Raw genomic sequence first — 24,980 nt, 5'->3', positions numbered from 1 at the left:
AGTTGCACTGCGTGCATACATAGAGTAGCCTACAGCTCGCGAGAAACTAAAGTTATTTTTCGCGGATTATATGGCTTTAATGGGGGGAAAAACGCAAAATTGGGTAAAACTTCCGGTCTTGGTAAGTATACTCATAAACACAGTCGGTTATGTATAAAACGCATGTGACAGTGTGACAGACAGTATAATGAAAACAGCAATGGATCCGTGCACTAGCTGTAAAAGTGACAGCAGCCATAGGCTATGCGTCTGTCATTAATGTTGTCGTCAAAACAACAAAAGATAGCTTTAATTGTAATGAATGAGAATTATTAGCCTATGTATATAATTTAATCAGGAAACAGAACTAAAAGACTATGTGTTATTTTACATTTGATTACTTTATTATGTTTCTGTAGTATTTCTGAATACTGGTGTTAGACCTACACACATTTAACATTTAATTCAAAGATTGAAATCAAGCTTCCTTGTGTTGTGTAAACTCTTAACAACAAAATTACCACATTGTAATAACGCAATGAGTGAGCAAACATTTAGGCGAGATAAACATAATAAGAAAATGTTCAACAACAACAACAAAAAATGTCTATATCGTCATAAATATCATTATCGCAAATATTCTTGAAATATCGTGATATAATTTTGAGGCTATATCGCCCACCCCTAACTCCATTAATAAACAGGTAGTCATTGAATAACTCACATGCTCTATCTAATAAAAATAGAAGCGTCATGTTTCTGCTCCAACCCTTATCAAGCACATCTGAACAAGCTAATCGAGGATTGCTAGAAAGCTACAGGCGTAAGAGTTTGATCAGGGATTGAGCTAAAATCTGCAGGAATGCCTGCAAATGCAATGTTTGTCTTTAAAAAACCTGAGGGACGGATATTTGTAGTTTAGAAAAACGGCATGTTTATTGCATGTGTATGCGTAGTTTGCAGAGCGGCAGATCGGTGTGTAACACCCTGTGCTGGCTGATGTGATGCACATGATGTGCATTTATTGGGCTGGATTTAAAGGTTGCATGTTTGAACACATTGACCTCCTCCAAATACCTTCACAGCACATGCAGTGAAATTAAATGCATGTGCTAAATAACAGTCGTGGCATGTTGCATAATGAATGCGGTGTGTGGTGTCACAGAATGACGGCCCTGTGCGGACAGTGTGTATGATCTACTGGGGAGGTTGCCATGGAGACAGCAGTGCGATGATTGGTAGTGCTTTCCAAGGCATGATACACACACACAAACACACACACACACACACACGACTGAACAGATCAGGGAGGAAGATGTGTGCATTATAACAGCAGCATTTGTAAGTGCAGGTGCTCATGCTAACACTAGATCTGTGCTTTTACATGCATGCATTGAGGATACAACTTCCTTTTTGATTTCTTTTAGTCTAACGAATCTTTGAATTAGAACTGCAAGTGTCACGCTAGTGACTGTTTATGAATCATAACCTCACCTGCCTGACAGTCATCTTCCCTCCAATGTAAGATTGAGTTAATAAACAACATTTGATCAAAAGATGCTGCTTCATATCGACAGAAACCGCTTGAATGTTTCACGACAGGAACAGATGATATGACTTCTTGATCAGATAATAAGGAAGCTGGGATTTATCTCCAAAAAATTTCCAATAGAATATCCTGCTTATGCTTTAAGCGAAATTAAATAAATCACAGAAAAGGCAATTTTTGCCTTGCTGGGTTTGACAATTTTTTTCTCCTTCATTTAGTGCAATTATAAGAAAAAACATGGCCTTATGAATTTAAGCAGTAATTTAGCAGATGATTTTATCATTAGCAACAAATCTATTTTTGTATTGAGTACAGTCACTGCTAAAAAATGTTTGTTAGAGACAACACAAAGCGGAGTGACTATATTCTCTATGTCACACAGCTCCAGCAAATCACTAATCCTACACTGTAAAAAAGGAAAGAAATATTAATTCTAGAGATGCTCCGATCAGCATTTTTGGGGCCGATCACCGATTACCGATCACCAAAATCATGATCTGCCGATTACCGATCACAGAATGGCAGGGGAATGGGAATCTTTTATCTATAATCTAGCAGAGTTTGCACCATTTGTAGAAATGTATTTATTTAATTGTATTTAGAAAATGAGATGTCTTAAAGGGATACTCCACCAGTTTTTCTTATTAAACTATGTTATTCCCTTAACTAAGACGAGTTGATACATACCTCTCTCGTCTCAGTGCGTGCACTATATCGCTCTGTATTGCCGCAAAACTATGTTAGCACTTAGCTTAGCCCATGCATTAAATATGGGCCAAGCAGAGAAGCGACCAAACACTTCCACGTTTTCCCTATGTAAACACAGTTACTCGAGTAGTGTAACTTGACCTGGGCTGGTGACACAAAATAAACCGTTGCGCTTTTCTAAGCGTTTAAAATTGATGACTATATTGTATGCCGGAATACCATAACAAGTGCTTTTGAGCACTTCGACTTGGCGCAATAATATCTTCACTCGTGAAAAGTCCTCTTACCGGCTCCCGCTTCCTCTCCCTCTGACATTTCCATCAATACAACGAGAGGAAGCGGGAGCCGGTAGCCTACGCTTTGGTTTTAATTTATACTTCTGCGTCGTTGTCCGCGTTGACGCACGCAGAGGGAGCATGTGAAACCCGAGGAAGCGGTTTGAGCAGACCAATCACAGCACTTGCGTCCTCGTAGAATAGACGCGTTGTTACATTTTTGGAGAGGTGCACGTCAGGGTACGCCGGAGGGTACGCGCGCTACGCACAGCCTACGGCGTAGCTACGGCGTAAGTTCGACGCAGAAGTATAAATTGGGCTTTAATCTGCATGTTTACACACACCAGCCGACATTTGGTTTACAACAGTAACCAGTTTTAACACAATGGCAAAAGTTGGAGCAAAACATGTAAACTGTTCTGTCGTTGAGCACAGACGAGCACTGAAGACTATTGACCAGAACATGTCACCGCTGTCTTATAAACACCTCAGGAACTGTGTAAAACTAGTGTAAAAGATAAACATGGTGTACGATAAGATGAATCAATGCAACACAACAACAACATCATAAATGTATCCACTAACATTCAGAAACCGCCACACCCACCATCATCCCGCCACGGCTGCAGCTTCTCAGTGAGGTCCGATATCCTGCATACTTTTGTGTTATTGTTAAGCCCCACTAAAGGCATAAAAAACATTGTAAAGCACCATAAAGTTTTCTTGCACTATAGTCCAAGACTTCTAAAGTCATTCGATAGCATGATGTGAGGTAAAAATGAATATTTACCTCATTAAGTTCAAGATAATGGAAACTCATCTCTCCTCAGTCATTCTCCATTCAGCATTCGGTTACGACAGTAACACGATGACACTCTCTTCCAGATCAATGTTCCCATTATTATACTTTATTTGTAGATAAAGGTCTATGGTTTGCATAAAATGACTTTATCTTGCTGGAGTTTATTGCGCTTTCTAAATCATATTCCTTTCTCCCGGGTGTGTTAGATTACAGCACTGGAGAAGAGAGCACTATGAATTGTTCTTCATGTGCACTGTAGCTGAAATTTAAAACTGTTAAAAGAAAAGGCTCAATAAACTGTTGCATAGATATAATACACTAAGCATCAAATATCTCTTCGCTTTGTGCTTTGAGCTTTTCAAATCGAAGCGCTGCACGCTGTGACTTTGCGTTGCTTCAAGTGCATCATCCTGCACACGGGATGCGCATGATCGCTTTGCCGCTCTAAATTGGAGCCTTTCATATTATAATACTTAGGGGAGGTTTAAACACCTGGGGCAAGGGGGCGTGGCCTATGGGAATATCTCTCATGGGCGACGCCCCCTCTGCCTGGGGAAATGGGCCTGGGGAAAAAAACCTAAAGGAACTATTTCTGAAATTTGACTGAGATTCGTGTCTTTTGTTATTGCCGGAGTTTTGGAAGCTGGTGTAAAGGCTCCAACGGCGGCGGAGCAGCAGTTTAGTGCTGGGCGGTTTGACTCTTTTTGAATTTTTTTAAATTATGCCGGTTTTCCGGTTTATGACGTTTCTTTTTTTCCTTTTTTTTCCCTCATGCATAATCAGGTGTTCAAAGCATTTTCTACTGGTTGAGAGGAATTACTGCAGTAAATTGACTTAGGATGGTTTATTTTACTGTTTTGAGTGAATATTGTAGAATAGAATAGTGCCCAGTATAACCTAAAATTGTTATTTCTTAACATTCTAATAACGTTCTTATAACCAGGAAATAACGTTAATACAACGTTTATATAACGGGAGAATTGAACGTTCTTATAATGTTTTGAATAAAGTTCTTATAACCAAGAAATAACGTTAACACAACGTCTAAAAAAAAACAGTAGCACCTCAATGCAGTACATGAGATCCACGGGGAGGAGTCGGATCAAGATCCAAGGGGTGGAGATGGGTAGGATTAGGGTTGGGTTTAGGGATTAGGGGTGTGTTTAGGGATCAGGGGGCGGAGTTGGCTAGGTTTAGGTGTATGTAAGATGGGAGGAGTTGGATCTGGATCCGACTCCTCCCCGTGGATTTCATGTTCCGCAGTGAGAACCATCTCAAAAAAACTGGACATTTTGAATGTTCCTAGAACATTCAGAAATAACGTTTTTATAACTTAATGGGAACGTTATGAAAACGTTCTATAACCTAAAATTGTTAGCTGGGGAAGAGGAGATTGCGATTGCACTGAACACATTTTAAGTGCAGGATTCTCTGAGCGAGCCCAGAGAAAATAGACCTTTTCTAACAAGAGCAGCGTGTATCTGAGAGCGCGGCACATTATATTCCGCACGCAAGCAGAGAGATTCGCGCTCACGCATTATATTAATGCACTTTCGCGCTCCAATAATGCGCTCTCGACATCTGACAGGAAAATAACGCCATAGTTCTGCAGCATCCATCTTCCCTGTAACGTAACACCCGTGCACTGCTGTTTACCCTCGCCGTCGCTGCTTAGAAGTGCAACATTGTAAAGGGTCCGTCTGAAACAATGTCGCGCGGCGTAGCGTAACGTTCGTTCCGAACGTTGTGTAATTAAATACATCGGTATGAACAAAAACATACACCGGTTTCTGGTGTGAACCGGTATACCGCCCAGCACTACAGCAGCTCATTTGCATTTAAAGGGACACACATCAAAGATTGCGCGTTTTTGCTCAAACCCAAAAAGGGGCAACTTTGACAAGCTATAATAAATTATCTATTTTAAGCTGAAATTTCACAGACACATTCTGGGGACACCATAGATTTATATTACATCTTGTGAAAAGGGGCACAATATGTCGCCTTTAATTTGTTACGTTGCATTTTTGCATTGGCAGGGCTCCAGACTAACTTTTCCACTGGTTGCACCTGTGCTACCCAGTTTCTCAGTTGGTCGCACCAGCATATGATTTGGTGGCACCTTTTTTTTTTTTTTTTTGCTACATGCCATGTAATTAATCAATGCATGCTGATGAATAGTGGTTTTAATGGACCAAGGCTAGTAAAGGCTTTCTGGGTTGCAGCAGAAATACCTGTAATATATTAATTATCATTGCCAAATTTCAGGATTTTCATGGATTTTGGACAGTAATTTTAATCTGTAATTTTAAGCATTTTACATTTGAATTATATACAATCTATCTATTTACATTTAAATCATATTCTATCTATCTATCTATCTATCTATCATCATCTTTCTATCTTTTAAAAATCATTAAACATTCAAATGTATGCATTACATTTTAAAAGATTAGAGTATCCTAATAAACTGATACAGATTTTTCGTTATCAAAGTTTATAGTTGTAACAAAAAGCAGAAATCTCACACTCCTTACCTTCTGCATTTTATAATAATTTCCTTTTCCTCTGTCGAGCGATCATGAGAGTAATCGCTCGACAGAGGAAAATATAACCGCTGAAAAGACGTAGGAGGAAGGGGCGCTGTGTTTCGTGAGACCATTTTTATCATTTTTATATGCCTTAATTCGTGAATACGTAATTGGCGCGTTTCACCATCAGTGTGAAATGCGCGTGACGTCTACGTTCGTCAATACATAAACTGCACGTGTCTTGCGGAAGAACATTGTAGACGGAACTTCTCTCCGTTAATGTCTATGGCGAATCACGCAGGCACTGGGCTACTCCGCAGCCGAGACGACCCCGGGATAAAATAGTCCGAATATAAACACTTATTATAGCCGTACCGTAGTGATTCAGAATAAGTCAAAAACACGGTTTGGAAAATGGATTCATGATGTAGCCTACTCGTTCATTTTGAACATAAGTTACGGACTGCAGCAGCTGATACAACGGCGTTCTGTTGCTCAAGCGTCCACTCGCACAAATGCGACCACATTACATTTTAACTCGCACATTCTCAAAAAATGGTCGCAGTCTGGAACCCTGATTGGTTCGGTTCGCTTTAACACGGCAACCATTCAAAGCCTACCAAAATGTGTTCACGCAAGTTACATGCGAGTACATTGGTCAGAGTTTCCTCTGCGTCATCCATCAAGATGACAGACAAGTTCGCTCCATGAGCTTATTGTGACTTTATTTATAACTGTCGAGACGCACAAACACTATACGAATGTAGCCGCCATTCCCGTTGTTAAATTATACACTACATTTGTATTAATACTGCAGAAAATGTAAACACGTTCTTTGATTGCTGTGTTCACATATGCCTAAACGAACCGAGCCAATGGAGAAAACGCACCTAGTTCTGAAACAAACGCTCAGGTGTGGAAGCACCGTTGCATTACCATATGAGATCTCAATTTCACTACTGTCCTTTCACTGTTCTCCATACCATGGCAAAGGTATTTAAAACATCCAATGAGGAAAAAAAGAACAAGCAGCATGCAACCTAGGGGTGGGTGAGATGATCAAACTCTTACATCGACATATGAGATTTCTAAATACCCCAGTTTGGTGTAACAAAACATCACTGCAGAATGAAGAGCTGGATATTCTCCTTACCTGTGTCAGTCATGGGTTGTGAGCAGCAGGCGTCACTGCCGCTGGGTAGCATACAGTTAACGTTTGGCTGAACACGCTGCTGAAAGTGAGCGCTCGCGTGTCCCATCACGTGATTCCCGAGAGGAACTTGTCCGCTTTGGTTCACGGGTCCACAGTTCCCCATCACTGTTGCCTGCATCTGGTTGATCCTGCCTGAATACTGGCTCTGGGTCTCCATCATGGCGTCGGTCGGGCCGTGCAGTCGCTGCTGAACCTGCGCGCTCTGTGACGCCACACCAGAGTTCACGACCCCCTCGGCGAAGTGCACACGCCCCGGACTCACCAGCCCTGGGTGTCTGCTCCCCCTGCCCATGTGCGAGCTGTGGTTGCTCAGAGACTGGAGTAGCTGAGCCATTGACGTGTTCGATGGCATTCGAGAGGTTTTTCGCATCTGCTCGGCGGATGGCGTTCTCATGCCGGTCATGTTGAAGAAATTCTCGTGGTTGGTAGCGTTTTGAGGATGTTTACGCTTGCGGAGAGGGTCGCGTTGCTGTGCCATAAGCTTATCCCGAAGCGCCGCGCGCCCACTCTGAGCTTCGCTGGGTATAACCATACCAGGGTTTGGTGGCAACATGTGTGTTTCAACAGCCCTGTTGGCTTCACCCGCACTGAGAGGGCAAGTGCCGACTCCTCCGATCTTGTTTTGATTTGCTAGCTGTGCTTTGGCGGCGGCTGAGAGGAGACTGCTGGCAGGGAACGAGGCAGCGTTGTGTTGGTTAAGGATCTGGTTCAGTGGCATTCCCAGAAGGCCCGGGTGCTCCTTTTCTTTCGAGGGGGGATACATGGGGTTGTGCTGACTGCTAATCCCTGCCAGCAACTGGGTTGGGATTTCTTTGTACTGGTGGATACCGTCCGGTTTGCCAGATGGGCTTGAAGGCAAAGCCGGTCGTGGGGAACTCATCGAGGACCTCGGCGAACGTGGCGGGACCTTTATCGTGGCGCACGGGGGAACGGCAAAGCTTCCTTGCTCGGATGAGGTCGACGAGGAACGGGAACGTTGTGGAGACGCTTCAATCCGGTTCAAAGCCGGCCCGGACATGTGCACAGGAGAAGTGACGGGCGACGGGGAGATTGGTGTGGCTGTGCCGTGCGAAGTCCTCGTCATGTGACCGACCGGTTTCACCGTGGGTAAAGGCAGGTTGCTCGGCAATGGGACGATTGCAGGAGGGATGTTTACATTCATCATTGGTACCTGAGAGTGGGCGTTGGGTTGGAAAGTGGGATTGGGTTTACTAGGAATGGGATCCAGGATGCCAAGAGGGTCTTTTTCGGAGCTCACTTGTTTATTCTGCAGGGAACAGGGAGCAGACGATTACCATTAGTTCTGTATATGAATGATACATATTATAGCCTTTTCTGTGATTGGCCAGTTTGTTGTGATTGTTTCAGTTATTTATTGAATTGAATAAATTAACAGTTAAAGGTGTTAACTGTTATCTTACGCTGCAAAATGATAACTTACAAAGGACTATATTAATCACAATTATTTAATGAATCAAGCACACAAAAAATGTATGACAAAGCCCTAAAACAGACAATTAATCGGCAAAGGCCTAAAACTGCCAATTAATCGGCATAACCGCAATTATTTTTTTAGGCAATTTAATTGTCAAATTCCAAAAGAGCCAAAAGGGTCTTTCTCAGAGCTCACCTGTTTATTCTGCAAGGAACAGGGAGTCGACGTAGCCTTGTGGTGAAACACCGTTCTGCTCGAGTCCATGCCGGCTGGGTAGTTGCACATGGGCTTTTTCATAACGGGGCTCTTGTTTGGGACTGGCGGCGACAGAGGCATGTTAGTCCTTCCAGCCATTACACATGATGACTGTGTGACGGGTGAGCCGTGCATCATGACCGCGGGAGAAGACAAAGGGATTCGGCTGTTGTTGTGGATTGCGCTTGAACTACCGGTTCCCTGGAAGCCACAGGGGTTGTTTCGCAAAAACGCGTCGGGACTGCCAATAGCGTCTGTTCTTGGGGACAGAGAACCGTCCCCGAAGGCTTGCGAGGGAGGGCTCAGCATGACCCTACGGTACGGAGACTTGGGCCCCGGGTCCCCACTGGCCATTCTCTGTCGGGAGAACGGAGGGAAAACGTCCTGCGGGACACACCGATCGGGAGAGAAGTGCCGCTGCCCCGCCGCCATCATCACCTTATACGGGATCTTACATTCTGGCTGGCCCTCGTGGGTTTTATTCCTTATTGCTCGAGGCTGTGCGGTCGAGGTCATGGAGGTCACACCTGGAGGAAAACACAGAGTCGCTGTCAATCATTTAGTGTGCAATTGTTTCTTTACTACAGGGTTTCCCGATGAGGCTATATGAACCCCTAGGAGTAATAATGGCTGTATTAACAGGCATTAATTAGAACTGTAAATAGCAGCCATTGGTTGTTGTATGCGATAAACTGGGATATTCTGTGACATTTATTATATTTATCAAAATGTTAGAATTACTTAAAGGACAAGTTCGGTATTTTACACTTAAAGCCCTGTTTTAAGATAGTTTCTGATGAAATAGAACGGTTAAGATTGAAATTTGGACAAATGCTGCTGTCCCGAGAATTCATAAAACGCATTAAACTTTAGTTTACAAAGACGTGAAACTCACCGAGTGGTCTGGGGTGTTCACTGATATGCTCACTCAAAAATCGCTGCAAAAGATGCTTTCCAACAGGTGTTTTACCATTCGTTGCAAAACTGTGGACCCATTTTTCCAAACGCCTCACACCCGGACATTCTTCCGTTGAGAGCTTGAATAATAGACACTCCAGCCCAGTTGGTGGCGATAATGCACCTTTGCCAATGTTTGGATAGCGTAGCCTACGATACTACGACTGGAAAACTTCAGAAAGAATATAAACAACCCCATTTCCGTGTTGCTAACACAGAAACCTAAAATTCTCGGGACAGCAGCATTTGTCCAAATTTCAATCTTAACCGTTCTATTTCATCAGAAACGATCTTAAAACAGGGCTTTAAGTGTAAAATACCGAACTTGGCCTTTAATTTACATCATAAGAACCCCTGCTGCAAGGCACAGTAAAATCACCGAATATTAAGGAAAAAACATGCACAAGATTAAAAAGGGGGAAACATAATTCATTAATTCAAAAAAGGTGCTTGTTCAGATACGTTCATATTAAAGTGCCCCAATAATGCTATTTTAAAGGTTCCTAGTTAGAGTCTACTACATGCATCCAAGGTAAAAATAATTTTAAAAAAACCCTCAAATTTCCTCATAATATCCACTGCAGCATCAGCTCTTTTCTCTCAGTGTCTGAAACGCTTCGATCAGATTCAGTCTCTCTAAACCCCGCCTCTCTGAGAGCTGCTCTGGTCTGATTGGTCAGATGGCCCAGTCTGCTGTGATTGGTCAACTGCTTACAGTACGTGTCAGAAACGAAACACCAAATTAGTTACAAACCTACGTTTGTAACTAATTTCAGGCAGTTCAGAATCGCTTTCTTTTGGGAGACAAACTCAGTTTATCTGCACTTTGATCTTTGAAACTTTGTAGATGTTTTACATGCACAAGCAGCTTTATTACACACTACATGAAAGGTAATACCAGGAAAAAACATAACAGGGGCACTTTAAATGTAGAAAAATGACTCTTCCAGTCGTCAGAGAAGACGTCATACTTGTGCCCCCACCAGGACTGGTGAGTGTTAGGGAAGGGGGCGGCAGCTCCATGCTTTTATGCAGCGTCGCGACAGCGATAAGCTTTCTCTTGTGGATGCAAAGCTTCGTGACATCCTCATCAGCCTTCACATCCTCTGCAGTCCTCTGCTTCACCACCGCACCAGGATCAAAGTTAAAAACCTAAGAAAACAGAATTGTCAGAGCAAGCCTTGAGTTTCGGCATAGAGTCTTAGTTTGCTTTGTTTATTCAACGTGACATTTAAAGGCGATTAAATCTCAAAGTCAATAATACCACATTGATTACTGGAAGTTATCCCCAAATAGTCCAATTTCCCTACTAGTATAGTATGTTTGAAATTGGAATAAGCAGTATTTATGAAAAAAAAAAGGCATGCATTAACATTGTAGGTCACATGACAATGCCAACATGGCATCTCCATGAACATACAAATGAGCAGAATAAAGATGTTTCAAGACATATTTTAACTTTTTAACTTGGCACAGGGTTCAATACAGGACTTTAAAGTACTCTTTAGAGCACCGTTTGTTGTAAGGACTTCATATAATACAGTATACAATTTATTCTTTCATTTGACCTTTTATTTCTCACGTTTTTTCATCATTTTCAGAATACAAACAGAATATAATATCGGAAATGAATACAGACTAAGGACGGAAAGTTAAAAGTCCATATAATATACTTTTATATAATTCATATTTAATACATAATTATTTATTAACTCATAAATCTAGCCACTAATGATAATCAGTATACTGCATTATCAAATTTTCATAAAGTACTGTGTGGTGAATTCTTCTTCCTTTAGAGACTGTTATTAATTTCCTGTGTTTTATACAGTGTTTGCATTACACTATATTCACAATGAGAATCCACAGCGCATTCTTAGTAATTAAATTAATCATTAAAATCAGCGCAAAGAGTCTCATTATTCATTTTAATTCATGATTTTTGTCTGGTTTCAGAACTGATCTTGTATGTGATTAAATAACTGCACGGAAAAGCATTAAACGCAGCTGACTCTGACCAGAGCATGAGCCCTGATGCGTACACCTAAAATACTCATTTACATGGGCGATCCGTGGCGTACGGCTGCATCCGAAATCACACACTTCCCGACTAATAGTAATAGTAGGTGAAAACAGTATGTGACAAGATTAGTGTGTCTGAATTCACAGTACTCATAAAAGAGTAGGCAAACTGAACCCGGATGACCTACTGGATGATGCGGCGGCAGCCATAGTGGGCCAGAACACACACACACACAAGCTTACTGGTGGAGAGGAGACAGTGATGAAGCCAATCAGTAAATGGGGATGATTAGGAGGCCATGATGGACAGAGGCCAATGGGATTTTTAATGATCACAGAGAGTCAGGACTCGGTTTCACGTCTCATCTGAAGGACGGTGCTCTTTGACAGTATAGTGTCCGTGTCACAACATTGGGGCGTTAGGAGCCACACAGAGCACAGGATGAGCGCCCCCTGCTGGCCTCACTAACCGGAACCTGGTTTTCCCAGGAGTCTCCCATCCAGACAATGACCAGCCTCAGCTTTAGCTTCAGTGCACTGCAAAAAAAGCTTTTCTTACTTCGTATTTTTGTCTTGTTTCCAGTCCAAATATCAAACCTTTCTTAAATCAAGATGCTTATACTAGATGAGTAAAATGGCAAAAGATATTATGTCTTGTTTTCTGGGGAAATAAATAAAAATTAAGTGGTGGTGGTTGAGGAGAAATTCCCTGATATGATTGTAAAGCGCTTTGTGTGTACAGTATATATGAAAGCGCTATATAAATGCCTCATTCATTCATTCATTCATTCATTCATTCAAGTGAGTTTTTGGTTAAAAAAAGCAAAATTATCTGCCAATGGGGACAGAAAAATAATCTTAATCCGAACAGAGACAAGATTATTTTTCTTACCCCATTGGCAGATAATTTTGCTTTTTTTAACCAAAAACTCACTTAATTTTGATTTATTTCTCCAGAAAACAAGACATAATATCTTAAGGCATTTTACTCATCTAGTAAATACATCTCGATTTAAGAATTTGTAGATATTTGGACTGGAAACAAGACAAAAATACTAAGTAAGAAAGGCATATTTTGCAGTGTGGGCACCAGTCTTGGGGTCCAGGGTGATATGGCTGCTTGTAGTACGTCCGGATTACATTCAAACTATAAAGAACATAGTTTTTAGCAGTAGCAAAGTAATTTCTCATTCAAAATAAGCCCCTAGTCAGAGAGTATGTGATTTCCCATACAGCCACTGTGATCTGAATTATTCATCACTCATGTCATCCTAAATGTATATGACTTTCTTTCTTCAGACAAAGTCAAATGAAGATTTTTAGGGAAATATCCCTCTCTGAGAGTCCATATAATGCCCCTGAACGGCTGCCGCTCGTTTGATGCTTGAAATAAAACACACACCGAGACGGTCATACGAGCGTTTATGAGACGGACGCTGTGACGAGAGTGAGTTGTGAAGCTTGTACTAGAAGTGACGGTCCTCTGTGCTTCTGCATTACTTCACAATGCACAATGTTAATGTCAAGCTGAACTTGTGAAAGCACAGAGGACAGTAGACAACGTTTTGCTAAAAATTATTACTTTCCTAAAAATCTTTTTGTTTGTGTTTTTCTGAAGAAAGAAAGTCATACATCAGGGATGATATGAGATAATTTTCATTTTTGGCTGCACTGTCCCTTTAACAGTGTAAATGCATCACTACTGTCAGAGGAAAAACAGGGAAGTACGGTTGAGTTTGCATAGGAAATATATCGGAAAGCAGCACTTTTAGCCTGAACAGCCCCGTGTTTTCATGACCTTTCAAAAAAGCTGACTATTGTTTTATTTTGACTGAGTATCTAGTGTCTAGTATCTGTTTTACTGACTAAACTCCAAATGATTCAGTGAGAGAGCAACTGAATAAATCAAAATGAATCGTAAATCAATTCAGGCCATTTTGCAAACCTGTTTGGACAAATATAAATTAAGTTGATTAATTGCTCAATATTGAAATATTCTCAGGCATAATGTTGCTCAGGTCAGTTTGAGGATGCGTGGTTCACAACCGTGAATGAAGACGTGAAATCCTCGTGAAGGTTGAGGAATGGAGGATCTATACTGATCTTGCAGTGATTTATCCTCCACATCTACACTATTATCAGTGACGATGTAAATGTATAAGCTACGTTATAGCATGTATATGTCACAGATGTATATGCTACGCAATAATGTGGCTTTTGGAAACATGTTCAGAGTGTATGCATGGTGTTTGTGAAATGGGCAATAGGACTGCACGATATTGAAGATATCGATTAATGCAATATGCGACAACTCATTAAATAATGCGATATTCGATACGATATTGCTTAAAGTGCGTAAAATAAATTATCTTTAAAACTATATGACCTACATACTTGTTTCACATTCTTTTTTTGACAAGAAAACATCCCTACAGCTTCTGAAAGTGAACAGCAGTGTTTTACTGTCGCGTAAGAAGTGTTATTTTAACATCAGAGTGAACCACAGGTTTCAGGTTATCCTACATTGGGTTTATTAAACAACAGAAACTGAATAATCAAATGTAAAAATAAAACACTGCTTAGTTTCCACTGTATGAATTAAATACTGATTCTTATTAAAGCTACAAAGGTTATTCAGCCAAGAGCAGTGAGTGATTTTCTCTGTCTTTTGTTCATGACTCCAGTTATTGCAAGCTGTTGCGATATGCATATCACGATACATACATTTGCGATATTTCGATACTTTTGATATATTGTGCAGCCCTAATGGGCAACTTCAGTACTGACCTTGGGTAGGATGAGAGGACACTCCAGACCACATTTACAGGTGCCGTCAGTCAGCAAGTAAGACTTCACCTGCTCGAGACAGGACAGCACTGATCCACTTGGACTGCGCGCACACACACACACACACACACACACACAAATTACACTATTACTTTACAGAATTTAGAATTGGTCTCATATTTAATGAAGTTTGCAGTAGGGATGCACCAATATGAACATTTTGGCCGACACCGATAACCGATAATTCCTTATGTTTGAAAGCCGATAACCGATATATTGGCCGATATATCAAAATTTGTATTTAGATTTATCTTTTGAGAGCCTGATTACAAAAACAAACGTCTCACCATTACAATCCATGTCCCAAACACACAATTATAATGTTCTCATAATTTTATGTAGCCTATATGACAGATTTGTGCTGTTAATGTTGCACTTCTTCACTGTATTTTCCTTTTTTGAAGTGATTCCAATCATATCTCAAGACAATCAAAACCATCATGGCGAAGCTGAAGTGTCTCAGCTGAAGGAAATAATCCATTATTTATAGGCTTTAATATATCTGCCAAATTTTCTTATCGGGCCGATAACAACATTACAAATTAACAAATATCGTCCGATACTGATTTGGTGGCCGATATATCGTGCATCCCTAATTTGCAGCATTGATTGTTATTTTTTTTATTATTAGATTATTTGTCAGGGACAATGCAGCGCACATTATTACATGCATAATTATCACAGTCAAAGCCATAACAATATGTGTAGATGTGTTGCATTAATGGTTTCTAGCCAATAGGCTAATTTGCAACCCCAGTCCCTGGAAAATTGTTATTTTCCTGTTTATCAGGGTGAAGCTGGTTTGTATAAAGACCTACAGAAATAAAGGTGACTTGACATATACAGTAAAGACATCAATCTATAAAAGTAAAAATAAACACTAGTTTTGACAAATAATTGCTTGTGTCTGGAGGACTATATGAAATGACATGTTTCACACAGGGTCCAAACTGAACACACCGCACGAGAGCAGCTGGCTTGAGCGAGTCAAGGGCTTGTCACCATCATGAATTATGAGCTGATGATTAATTGTCATACAAGAAATTGCGATTAGCTTCTGTTTTGGTACTTACACTGTTAGCCTCAGGGCCTAAAACTAACTTTTTGCCAGTCCTGCCAATGGCCGGTGAATTAAGAAAATGTACCGGCCATGAAACAGTTTTTGCAAAAACAGGCAGTAATAAACAGCAATTCCAATCGGAGAATTGCTCCTCACAGCATCGGTGCTCGGGCCCTAATGACTACAAACATTTTAGAGACCAGTGAAAGTTCACAATTTTCTATTCCAATTTTAATACCACAGCTAAACATACTAGCCGGCTAACTAATATAAATTTAAAACATTACTAAAGAAAAGTAAACAGTCAGTCATAAAACAAAAACACAATCAAATTAAAAGCACATATAAATACAATATAACAAAGATACAAATGAAATAAACAGTGCTTTTTAAGTTGGTCTAACAGTAGTTTTCAGGTACAGGAATTTAATAAATGAAGCAAATGTAAAATAACACTGCATTAAACTTAATCCTTATTAAAGTTACAAAAGTATTTTTTTTCAATAGCAGTGAGTGATTTTAACTTTGTCCTTTGTTGTGTGATTAACATAAAAAACACAGACAGCGGCAGGAATATTAGGTTGCTGTCACTTTAAGAGTGAACGTTCAGGTTAGACATAATCGACTGTTTACTAGGATACTCGATATTTTTTACCTAATTTTGTGTGAATTTAGACCTTTCACTATATTTTTGTACTTTATAACAGTGTTATCCCTGCTAGATGATGACTCTACTGTTTCTCTGTACCACACTGGAAAAGTAGACACGATATCATGCAATTTATGGCATTTCCTTGAGCGCTTAAATTTCCCTTATTTGGATGGCTAAATTGTGATTAAAATTTAACTGCACAATTATTGCGGTGATCTCAAATATTTGCTATATTATGAACTGTTGGGAGTCTGAGATTCTCTGATGCAAGCGATTCAAAACGCAGTTTTCCCCCCTGCTACTTTATGTAGTGATGTGCACTCAAAACTCTCCCACATAAAGCCAGGGAAACAAAAATAGGAAAATGAAATGGAGAGCAACTCTCATAATCATAAATGATGCACCGAGTGACAATCACCTGCCAATATGCAACAAATAGCTAAAAAATCCCACTATTGCATTGACAAAAAACTATTTTTAGCACAAATAATTAGAGCTGTGTGATTAATCAAAATCGTAATAAAATCACGATGTAGGCAAGATTTGATTTCTCAACCGATCTGTGCAATCTGGTGATTTGAAAGATCTGTCAAACTATCGTTGCGGCAAAACAGTGAAGGTGCATTTCACACAGGACGGTTAAAAACACGAGACACTCGTCTAGAGACACGTTTTTAAAAGGTGAACTTCTTTAATCTTGAGCCAGATGCTGCAAAAAACGTGAGATGCGTGGTCAGCGCTTAAAGACGTCCGTCTAGCGCATGTTCACATAGAAAAACAATGGCACATTGTCAGCCAGTTGACCAAATATCCATACAGGCATTTGCGAACTGCACACACCATGAACAGAGGTCAAAAAGGCATAAAGAAATAACAAACGACGTCACGTATCATTTATGCAAAGATGTGGCGGCCGTAAATATCGCCAATAAAGCCGGCTTTCAAAACATCATACAAACAAGTAACCCTATGTGCGTTAAGAAAAATTGTTTTGCACAGCCTTATCATGGAGGCTTGTTTCCGCCACAGAATAAATAATAAAAAAAAATCTTTTTTTCTCACAATTGCATGATATAAAGTCAGAATTGTGAGATGTAAACTCGGAATTTTGAGGAAGAAAAGTCAGTCTTTTTTTCCTTAGAATTGGACTTCATAACTTGCAATTGCGACTTTATCTCACAATTCTGAGAAAGAATTGAATTGCGTGATATAGTCTCAATTGCGAGTAGACATGTGCCGGTATTCGGTAATGCGATAAATCGCGGTAATGAATATGCACGATATTGTTATCGCGGGGACTTCGAAATACCGTGAAAAATAATAGATCCGAATTTAGATTTTTAGAACGCGCATCAGCTTATTTTCCATCAACCGCTTAAAAAAACAATGCGTATATGCTGCGCAAAACACGTGCGCACTTTGATGTAAACAATCCCCACATCACATGTATAAGCACTGTGTGAATGCAGTGTGCACTCTAGTCTAATGTAAACAATCCTCACATGGAAAAGAAGCACGGCGGAAGGAGGAACGCTGCCGACTATTTATCCCCCGCATGGCTGCCAACTCTCACGCATTCAGCAGCTTGAGACTCACGCAATTGACACTTTCACACGGTCTCGCGCCACACATCCATTTTCTCACGCAGAGAAAAATCGCGGAGCAAAGAGGACACTGACACCGACAGACTAGACAGAGCAGGTTACTTTTGATATGAAAAAAATATCAGCTCTCAGGTTTTATAACGAAATTCAGACAATAAATACTGTTTTGGTGCTTGTAAATGACGTGACAGATCGCGCGCCTCAGATCAAGTAAACAGATCATCTGTTACTTTTTATTAAAGATACAGTACAACCCACCGAAAGGTACGTACTTTCGATCAATCAGTGTTTTTCAACCACGGAAAGAGGTCAATAACACTGCAGGAGAACAATTATGTCACAGAACGTTACATTTACCTCAGGAAAGCCATTTAATGTTAGTTGACTTTAAGAAAATAGCTATAGAGAGGAGTATTTTGCTAAATATGTGCACTATATTACATATTTTAATGTTTACTTGTCATTATATAATTGTTATTATAATGAAAATTACGGCATATTACATTTTTATATTTATATTATTATTATATTTATATTGTATGCATTATATTTAATTTCTCTCTGTATGTTTACAGCATTATGTGAGATATATTTTTTCTTGAGAAAAAATTAAATGCAGGCTATCTACTGTAGCCTACCTAATATTTATCCAAATGAGTCAATATTGAAATTAAATCCAAGAATTTAATTGAAATCATGAAAATTGTGTTAAGCAATAATACAAACAGTAGCCTCAGTAACTGTACCATGTAAACATTATAACATGTTGTCACTAAAAAATAAAATTAATGTTTTGACAATCACAATTACACATTGTGATGCAAGTTTTTTTTAGATACCCCCAATCCGTCTGTTTCTCTTGTGCAATTAAAATATCGTGATAATACCGTATACCGTGAATAAAGCTCAATCAATTAATCGCAGCATGAAAATTTGATACCGGCACATGCCTAATTGCGAGGTGTAAACTCGCAAGTTGAAATTATCTTTTAAATTGTTTTATTCTGACGCCACCATACAAAATAGCGATCCACGGCTTGTAAGAAATATTTATGACCAGTAAATTTTGGCAGGTGAGGCAAAAATTCATTTGGACCCTGCTAATGCAACAGCCAAGCATCTTAAAGGGGTCATCGGATGCAAAATTCACTTTTATATGGTGTTTGCATATAAATGTGTCTTTGCAGTGTGTGGACAACCACCATACAACGAAAAAAATTCATTCACTCCTTTTTTTTTTTAATCCTCAAAGTCTAAACGCTCTCAATAATCAAGCTGTTTGGATTTTCTGAGCTTTATAATGTCATATTGCTCATGCCCCGCCCACGACCACTGACGGACTGTCCCGTATTAGCATATTTCCCGTATTAGCATATTTCCGCCCTCATTTCTATACAGTCCACCACTTTATGACACCCCCCATGGAAGGGGAGCGAGCTTATTATCATTTAAAGAGACATGCACCGAAACGGGTCGCTGTGAACAGAGCTGTTCTTGAGGAGGTAAAAAGGGTGTCGTTTTACACGACCGTTGAGGGAGTGTGTTACAAACTTTACATGAAGACCCTTAAGAATCATCCTAACCTGTGGAAAATGGGCATTGGATGACCCCTTTAAAGTGGTGTTGGGGTGTCCATATAAAAGTGAATTTTGCATCCGATGACCCCTTTAAAACATGCTAGAATTGTGCTAATTCATGCTAGAAACATGTTAACAACATGCTAAAACACATTGTTAACACGAATTAGCATGTTGCTAATATGAAAAAGCACATTGTTAGTATGATTTATGCTTTAGCATACTGCGAACATGAATTAGACATTGCTAACATGAACTAGCATGTCGTTAACATGTTTTAGCACGTTGCTAACATGAATTAACACATTGTTTGCATGAATTTGCATTTTTAACACATTGTTAACATGAATTAACGTTGCAGCATGAATTAGCTTGCTGTTAGTATGTTTTACACGACCATTGAGGAATTTTAACCAAAGTGTGTCACAAACTTTACATGAAGACCCTGAAGAATCACACCAACTTGTGGAAAATGGGCGTCCGATGACCCCTTTAAAGTGGTCTTGGGGTCTCCATATAAAAGTGAATTTTGCATCCGATGACCCCTTTAAAACCTGCTAGCATTGTGCTAATTCGTGCTAGAAACATGTCAACAACATGCTAAAAAACAATATTAATATGAATTAGCATGTTGCTAACATGAAATAGCACATTGTTAGTATGATTTATGTTTTAGCACATTGCAAATATGAATTAGACATTGCTAGCATGAATTAGCTAACATGTATTAGCACGTTGCTAACATGAATAACACATCGTTTGCATGAATTTGCATTTTTAACACATTGTTAACCTGAATTAACGTTGCAGCATGAACTAGCTATGTAACAAACTTTGCATGAAGACCCTGAAGAATCACACCAACTTGTGGAAAATGGGTATTCAATGAACCCTTTAAACATGAGGAGAAAGTGCATGAAGTGAGAACAGCCATCCATACCTGATATAAAGGACACCCGAGGCCTCCACCTTTCGCTGCCAGCCGATGGGCACCTGGGCGAGATGTCCTCTGCCGTCCCCACCCTCCCTTTCTTTACCTCCATTCATTTTTATGGACCAGTGCAAAACGTGGACCAGTGCAAAACGTGAGAGATCACACGCTCTTCTCTGTCCCGACACAATGTCTCATTCTGACGCTCAGAAGAGGGAAGACGGAGCACAACTTTCCCGGGACCGCAGTGAGACGGGCTCACAGCGCAGACCAGCCACCAAACGGACTCCTTACTTTTCCACTCGACGCAGACAGGACCTCCGCTGCTAGAGTCCGACCAATCAAAGCCATGAGAAAGAAGTCTGAAAGCGCTTCTGATCTTGACATAAAAGCACCTCAAAAGACAAGACGCATGGAAAGAGTTGCAGCTCCCAGCATGCAGTGGGACCCGCGGGTCCAGGTCAGGTGACGTGTCTTTACAGTGGACCGCACATGTCACGTTCTCTCGGCAGGTCTTTAGATGTGATGCTCATCATGGACCGTTTAGATGCAGCTCGCAGAAATTCATGGTTCCTAAAAGAGAGAGAGAAAATATTATAATCCAAACACTTTTTAGATCTGATCATTCATCCATAAGCTCCTCTCAAACCTTCGTTGTACGAAAACTACAATGCGTTTCAGCTCAACATACCGTAATGATGTGAAAGTGGAAGAATTCATCCAAATGCTGCTGTGAGTCTCACTAATGAAGTCAGTGAATCTGTGATCATATTCTCAAAACTACAAAACGCAACTGAAAGGAACAAAATGTCATTTGGTTTTAGGGCTGTGTATAATTATTTTGCATATAATACACACACATGCATGCATATATTTAAGAAATATTTGCATGCATATACTGTATACAGTATACATTTATATTATATATAAATATATCATATATAAATAATGAAGTCAGTATTCATATTCTCAAAACTTCAAAATGCAACTAAAAGGAACAAAATGTAATTTGGTTTCTTTCTTTCTTTCCTCTTTAAAGCCATGCCAGCTTCTATGGCTATATTCCAGGTTTAGTTATTCAAAAATTGAACTAAATAAGATGATTTTTTTTCTAAAAACCTTAAAGGGTCATTCACATAAAGGACAATATCGATAAATATACTTCTAAAATTGTTCTAAATGCAAAAGAATAACAGAGTCCACATCACAACTATAAAGATCATCGGAATCACTTTCAGAATGATTTTTCTCAGCCGACAGCCAATCAGAATCCATCCTGCTTTAAAGCGCTCGAGCATTTAAAGAGACAGACGACAGAATGTTATCGTCTGTTAGTGTGGACAGTTTCAACTCAAATCTGACGCAGTACAATTGTTCTCAACAATAATAACCATAAATGTTTCTTGAGCATCAAATCATCATATTATACTGATTTCTGAAGGATCATGTGACACTGAAGACTGGAGTAATGATGCTGATAATTCAGCTTTGATCACAGGAATAAATTACATTTTACTAAATTTTACTCAACTCTACAGAGCAACATACATGTTGACAGGTGAGCTCTGATTGGTCAGGACAGATTAGCTCCACCTATATGAAATGTGGCACAGCAGACCTTTATAATGTGAAGGCATCAGCATGACTACATAACACTGTGTTGATTTCAAAACGACGGCCCGCAAAGAGAAAGATCATGTTGAAATCCTGGATGAATTTAGGGCACTTAATAAACAGTAAGTCGACGTTCAGACTGCAGGCAAAAGTGGCCCAAATCTGATTTTTTTTTTGCTCAAATGTGACTCAGATTGTTTTTTCCCATGACAGTGTGAGCGGCACAAACCACATGGAATCTGATCTTTTCGATTCACATTTGTGCCACTTCCACATGTGTTCCTAAATCCCACACAGCCCAGATGTCTGCAGTGCGACCGCAGTCCGAACCGTCACATCCAAATTCATCCGACTTTGTCACTCGTCTAGAGCAACATTCGTCACAATTCTGAGCTCATGGGAGTCACATTTTACATAGCCGATGTTATCAAGACAGAAAAGCCCTATTGGCAGTGGATTAGTATTACCTGTGACCTCTAATCAGTTGTAATAATTGCGGAGGTTGTCTGTGATCTTAATCCCGTGCGGATCGGCATCTCTGTGATTGAATTTTTTCACGGTTTTTGTTTCCTGTGCGCTTTTTTATCCATCTTTCGTTAAGAATGGAGGCTGTGTTGGAGTGTTTTGACAGTAATTTGTGTGCTGGGTCATATCGCTATACACCACAACTATACAATTTGCAGAAAGATAAGGCTGAAAATCATCAGAAGAGCGAAAACAAATGACGTATGGTATAGCAGTATGCGGTAAAGAATTGTTTCTGTTTATGAAATATCATTCAGTTAGCAATAGCTTATTGACATCATATCCGGGAGATAAGTCAGGAAATTCGAGTAAAATCACAGGCTTCGAACTCCAGTATTACAGACACAGCTCTATATACAAAGCAAAACACGAGGGCTCGTATTATCAAATGTTTAAAAACTCTGCTCTTCTTTGTCGTTGTTATTTTATATTGCCGGCGCACACATTCACTTGCAGATCACACTATAAATAAACAGGCAATCACTTACTTTATTGTTCCCACTGCGTGACGTCTTTTTAATCGCTCTTTTGTGCGTGCAAGTCAGTTCAGGATCATGATCTGTTCACACTGGAATCTGATATTGGCCACATTTAAACTACAAATTGAACTGCTATACAAAAAAATAGGATCTGAGCACTAAATCTTGCAGTGTGAACGTAGCTTTTCTAATCTGAAGCACAAACAACAGGCAGATTGAATCAAGAACTGAGATGTGTGTATTCGTGTGTGTGATCTGAATTCACTCCTGAACATCAGCAGTGTGAACAGGTCTGAGTCCGGATCACACAAACCTCAACGCTGGACTTAGAGAAGACACGGCCACATTCACGAGAAGACGAGCAGCTGTGTGTGTCACTGCGTTGCTGACTCACTACAGGTCTGAATGTGCAGCGCACACACACACATACACACATGCTGTCAGAGGAGATTCTAACAAGAATGAAACCCATTTCTTGAGCAATCAGGTGCTAATCTGCACAAACTACACTGAAACTGACTGACAACACCACCGGAGATGACACAATGTGATCATACACACAACTTGTGTCCCAAATGACGCACTATGCACTCAACTGTATGAATTATACAATATTTTGTCATTCAACATCAATCCTTCACTAAGTAAAGCTGTCGAGTGCATGAAGCATCCAACATGCAACACTTTGCTTTTTCGGTTAATTAAGTGCATCATCCTATATATTACAAAATGGCATAGAATAGTGCACAAGTATGCAAATTAGGACAGACCTACAGAGTCCAGCTGTTCTGCCCTGCAGTGACCTTAAAGAGGTCAGAGGTCATTTACTACAATGTGTGCTGACACAACAAGATCAAAAATGACAATGCTATCAGCTCACAAAGCACAGAGAAATATTCACAAGTTAAACGACAACAGGATAAAATACAGTACGTGAAAGAGACACAGAACGTCTTGATCACTACATGAGTGTTGTATTAGACACATCATGGGTGTGTGTGTTTGTGTGTGTGTGTGAGAGAGAGAGAGAGAGAGAGAGAGAGACACACACTCCAGGTGTTGCCTACCTGTCATTAACATGACATAAGATTCCCATCTCGGCATTCAGGTTTATCCACCGACTGATATCTGTAAATACTGTGGTAATCACTGTAATCACGCTGATATATGAGTGACAGTTGTACTGACAGTAAAATAATGAGATTATCAGACGTGATCAGACTCTCTCTCTTGAAGATATACTGACAGAGATGAAACAGTAAACGTCCTGCTCACACACTTGTGTTCTTGTATAGCGACAAATATCACATTCACAATCACTTATTTCAGCAATTACTAATGATAACACTAACCCAGAGCAGATAAATGAGCTGCTGGCGCACATCTACGGCTAAAGCTAGCCCGAGATGATGTCGAGGAGCATCAGAGGTCGGATCGCGGCTCAGCACAGGCTCGGCTCGGTTCGGGATGAAGCTCTGGGCTCATTATGGCTGCGGGTGAATCCGAGCGAGCGAGCGAGCGCGCACGCGCGCGCACACACACACACACACATACATATACACACAGCTAACTGCTAACCTAAATAACACACGCGCAACAAACATACAATCACACGTACACAAACGTACCTGCTCGCGTGCGGGCCGGTAACACTCTTTTAGCGAATTTACACTCAAATGTGTCGCCGCGGCCGAAGCACAGCAGCAGCGGCTCGATCTACCTCATAACACCCGCCACACGCATCATTTCTGTCCGCTGGAAGCTCCCATGAGGATAATAACGGAGGAAGAGTTCGCTTGGGTTTGTTTCACATCGACTCTGAGCGTTTAAAAATAAAAACAAAACGTCCACAAGCATCAACACATCCGCTGCTCTTCTGCGCTCGGGATGGAAAGATGGAGCTCCGTTGTGCGCATGCGCCCTGACAGCGACCACAATGCACCGGGGCATGACGGGACACACGAA

The 24,980-nt window shown here is 40.3% G+C and overlaps 1 protein-coding gene across 11 annotated transcripts in view; it reads right to left on the bottom strand.

Annotated features, from left to right (window-relative positions):
- Positions 1 to 24,938, bottom strand: part of mbd5 (methyl-CpG binding domain protein 5) — a 36,838-nt gene extending 11,900 nt beyond the window's left edge. For 4 of the 11 annotated variants that reach the window (XR_013207409.1, XR_013207410.1, XR_013207408.1 and 1 more), the window contains exons 1-6: positions 24,644 to 24,938; positions 20,407 to 20,970; positions 14,514 to 14,616; positions 10,676 to 10,856; positions 8,688 to 9,274; positions 6,998 to 8,324 (exon numbers count right to left, since the gene is read on the bottom strand). Coding sequence is in view for 8 of the 11 variants with exons in the window: in XM_077245565.1 (XP_077101680.1) it covers positions 6,998 to 8,324; positions 8,688 to 9,274; positions 10,676 to 10,856; positions 14,514 to 14,616; positions 20,407 to 20,513 (2,305 nt within the window). In the remaining 3 variants the exon portion in view is untranslated. Of the gene's footprint in view, positions 1 to 6,997; positions 8,325 to 8,687; positions 9,275 to 10,675; positions 10,857 to 14,513; positions 14,617 to 20,406; positions 20,971 to 21,088; positions 21,191 to 24,082 lie in introns of all 11 variants that reach the window. The other 7 variants (XM_077245573.1, XM_077245572.1, XM_077245571.1 and 4 more) reach the window with 5 other exon arrangements.
- Positions 24,939 to 24,980: the final 42 nt, after the last annotated feature.

The sequence above is a fragment of the Siphateles boraxobius genome, unplaced genomic scaffold (genome assembly GCF_051911475.1).
Source record: "Siphateles boraxobius isolate OS27281-9 unplaced genomic scaffold, OSU_SipBor_1 27, whole genome shotgun sequence".
In the NCBI taxonomy this organism is placed as follows: domain Eukaryota; kingdom Metazoa; phylum Chordata; class Actinopteri; order Cypriniformes; family Leuciscidae; genus Siphateles; species Siphateles boraxobius.
Note: the sequence above shows the minus strand (reverse complement) of the source record. Positions and strands in the feature narration are given on the sequence as shown.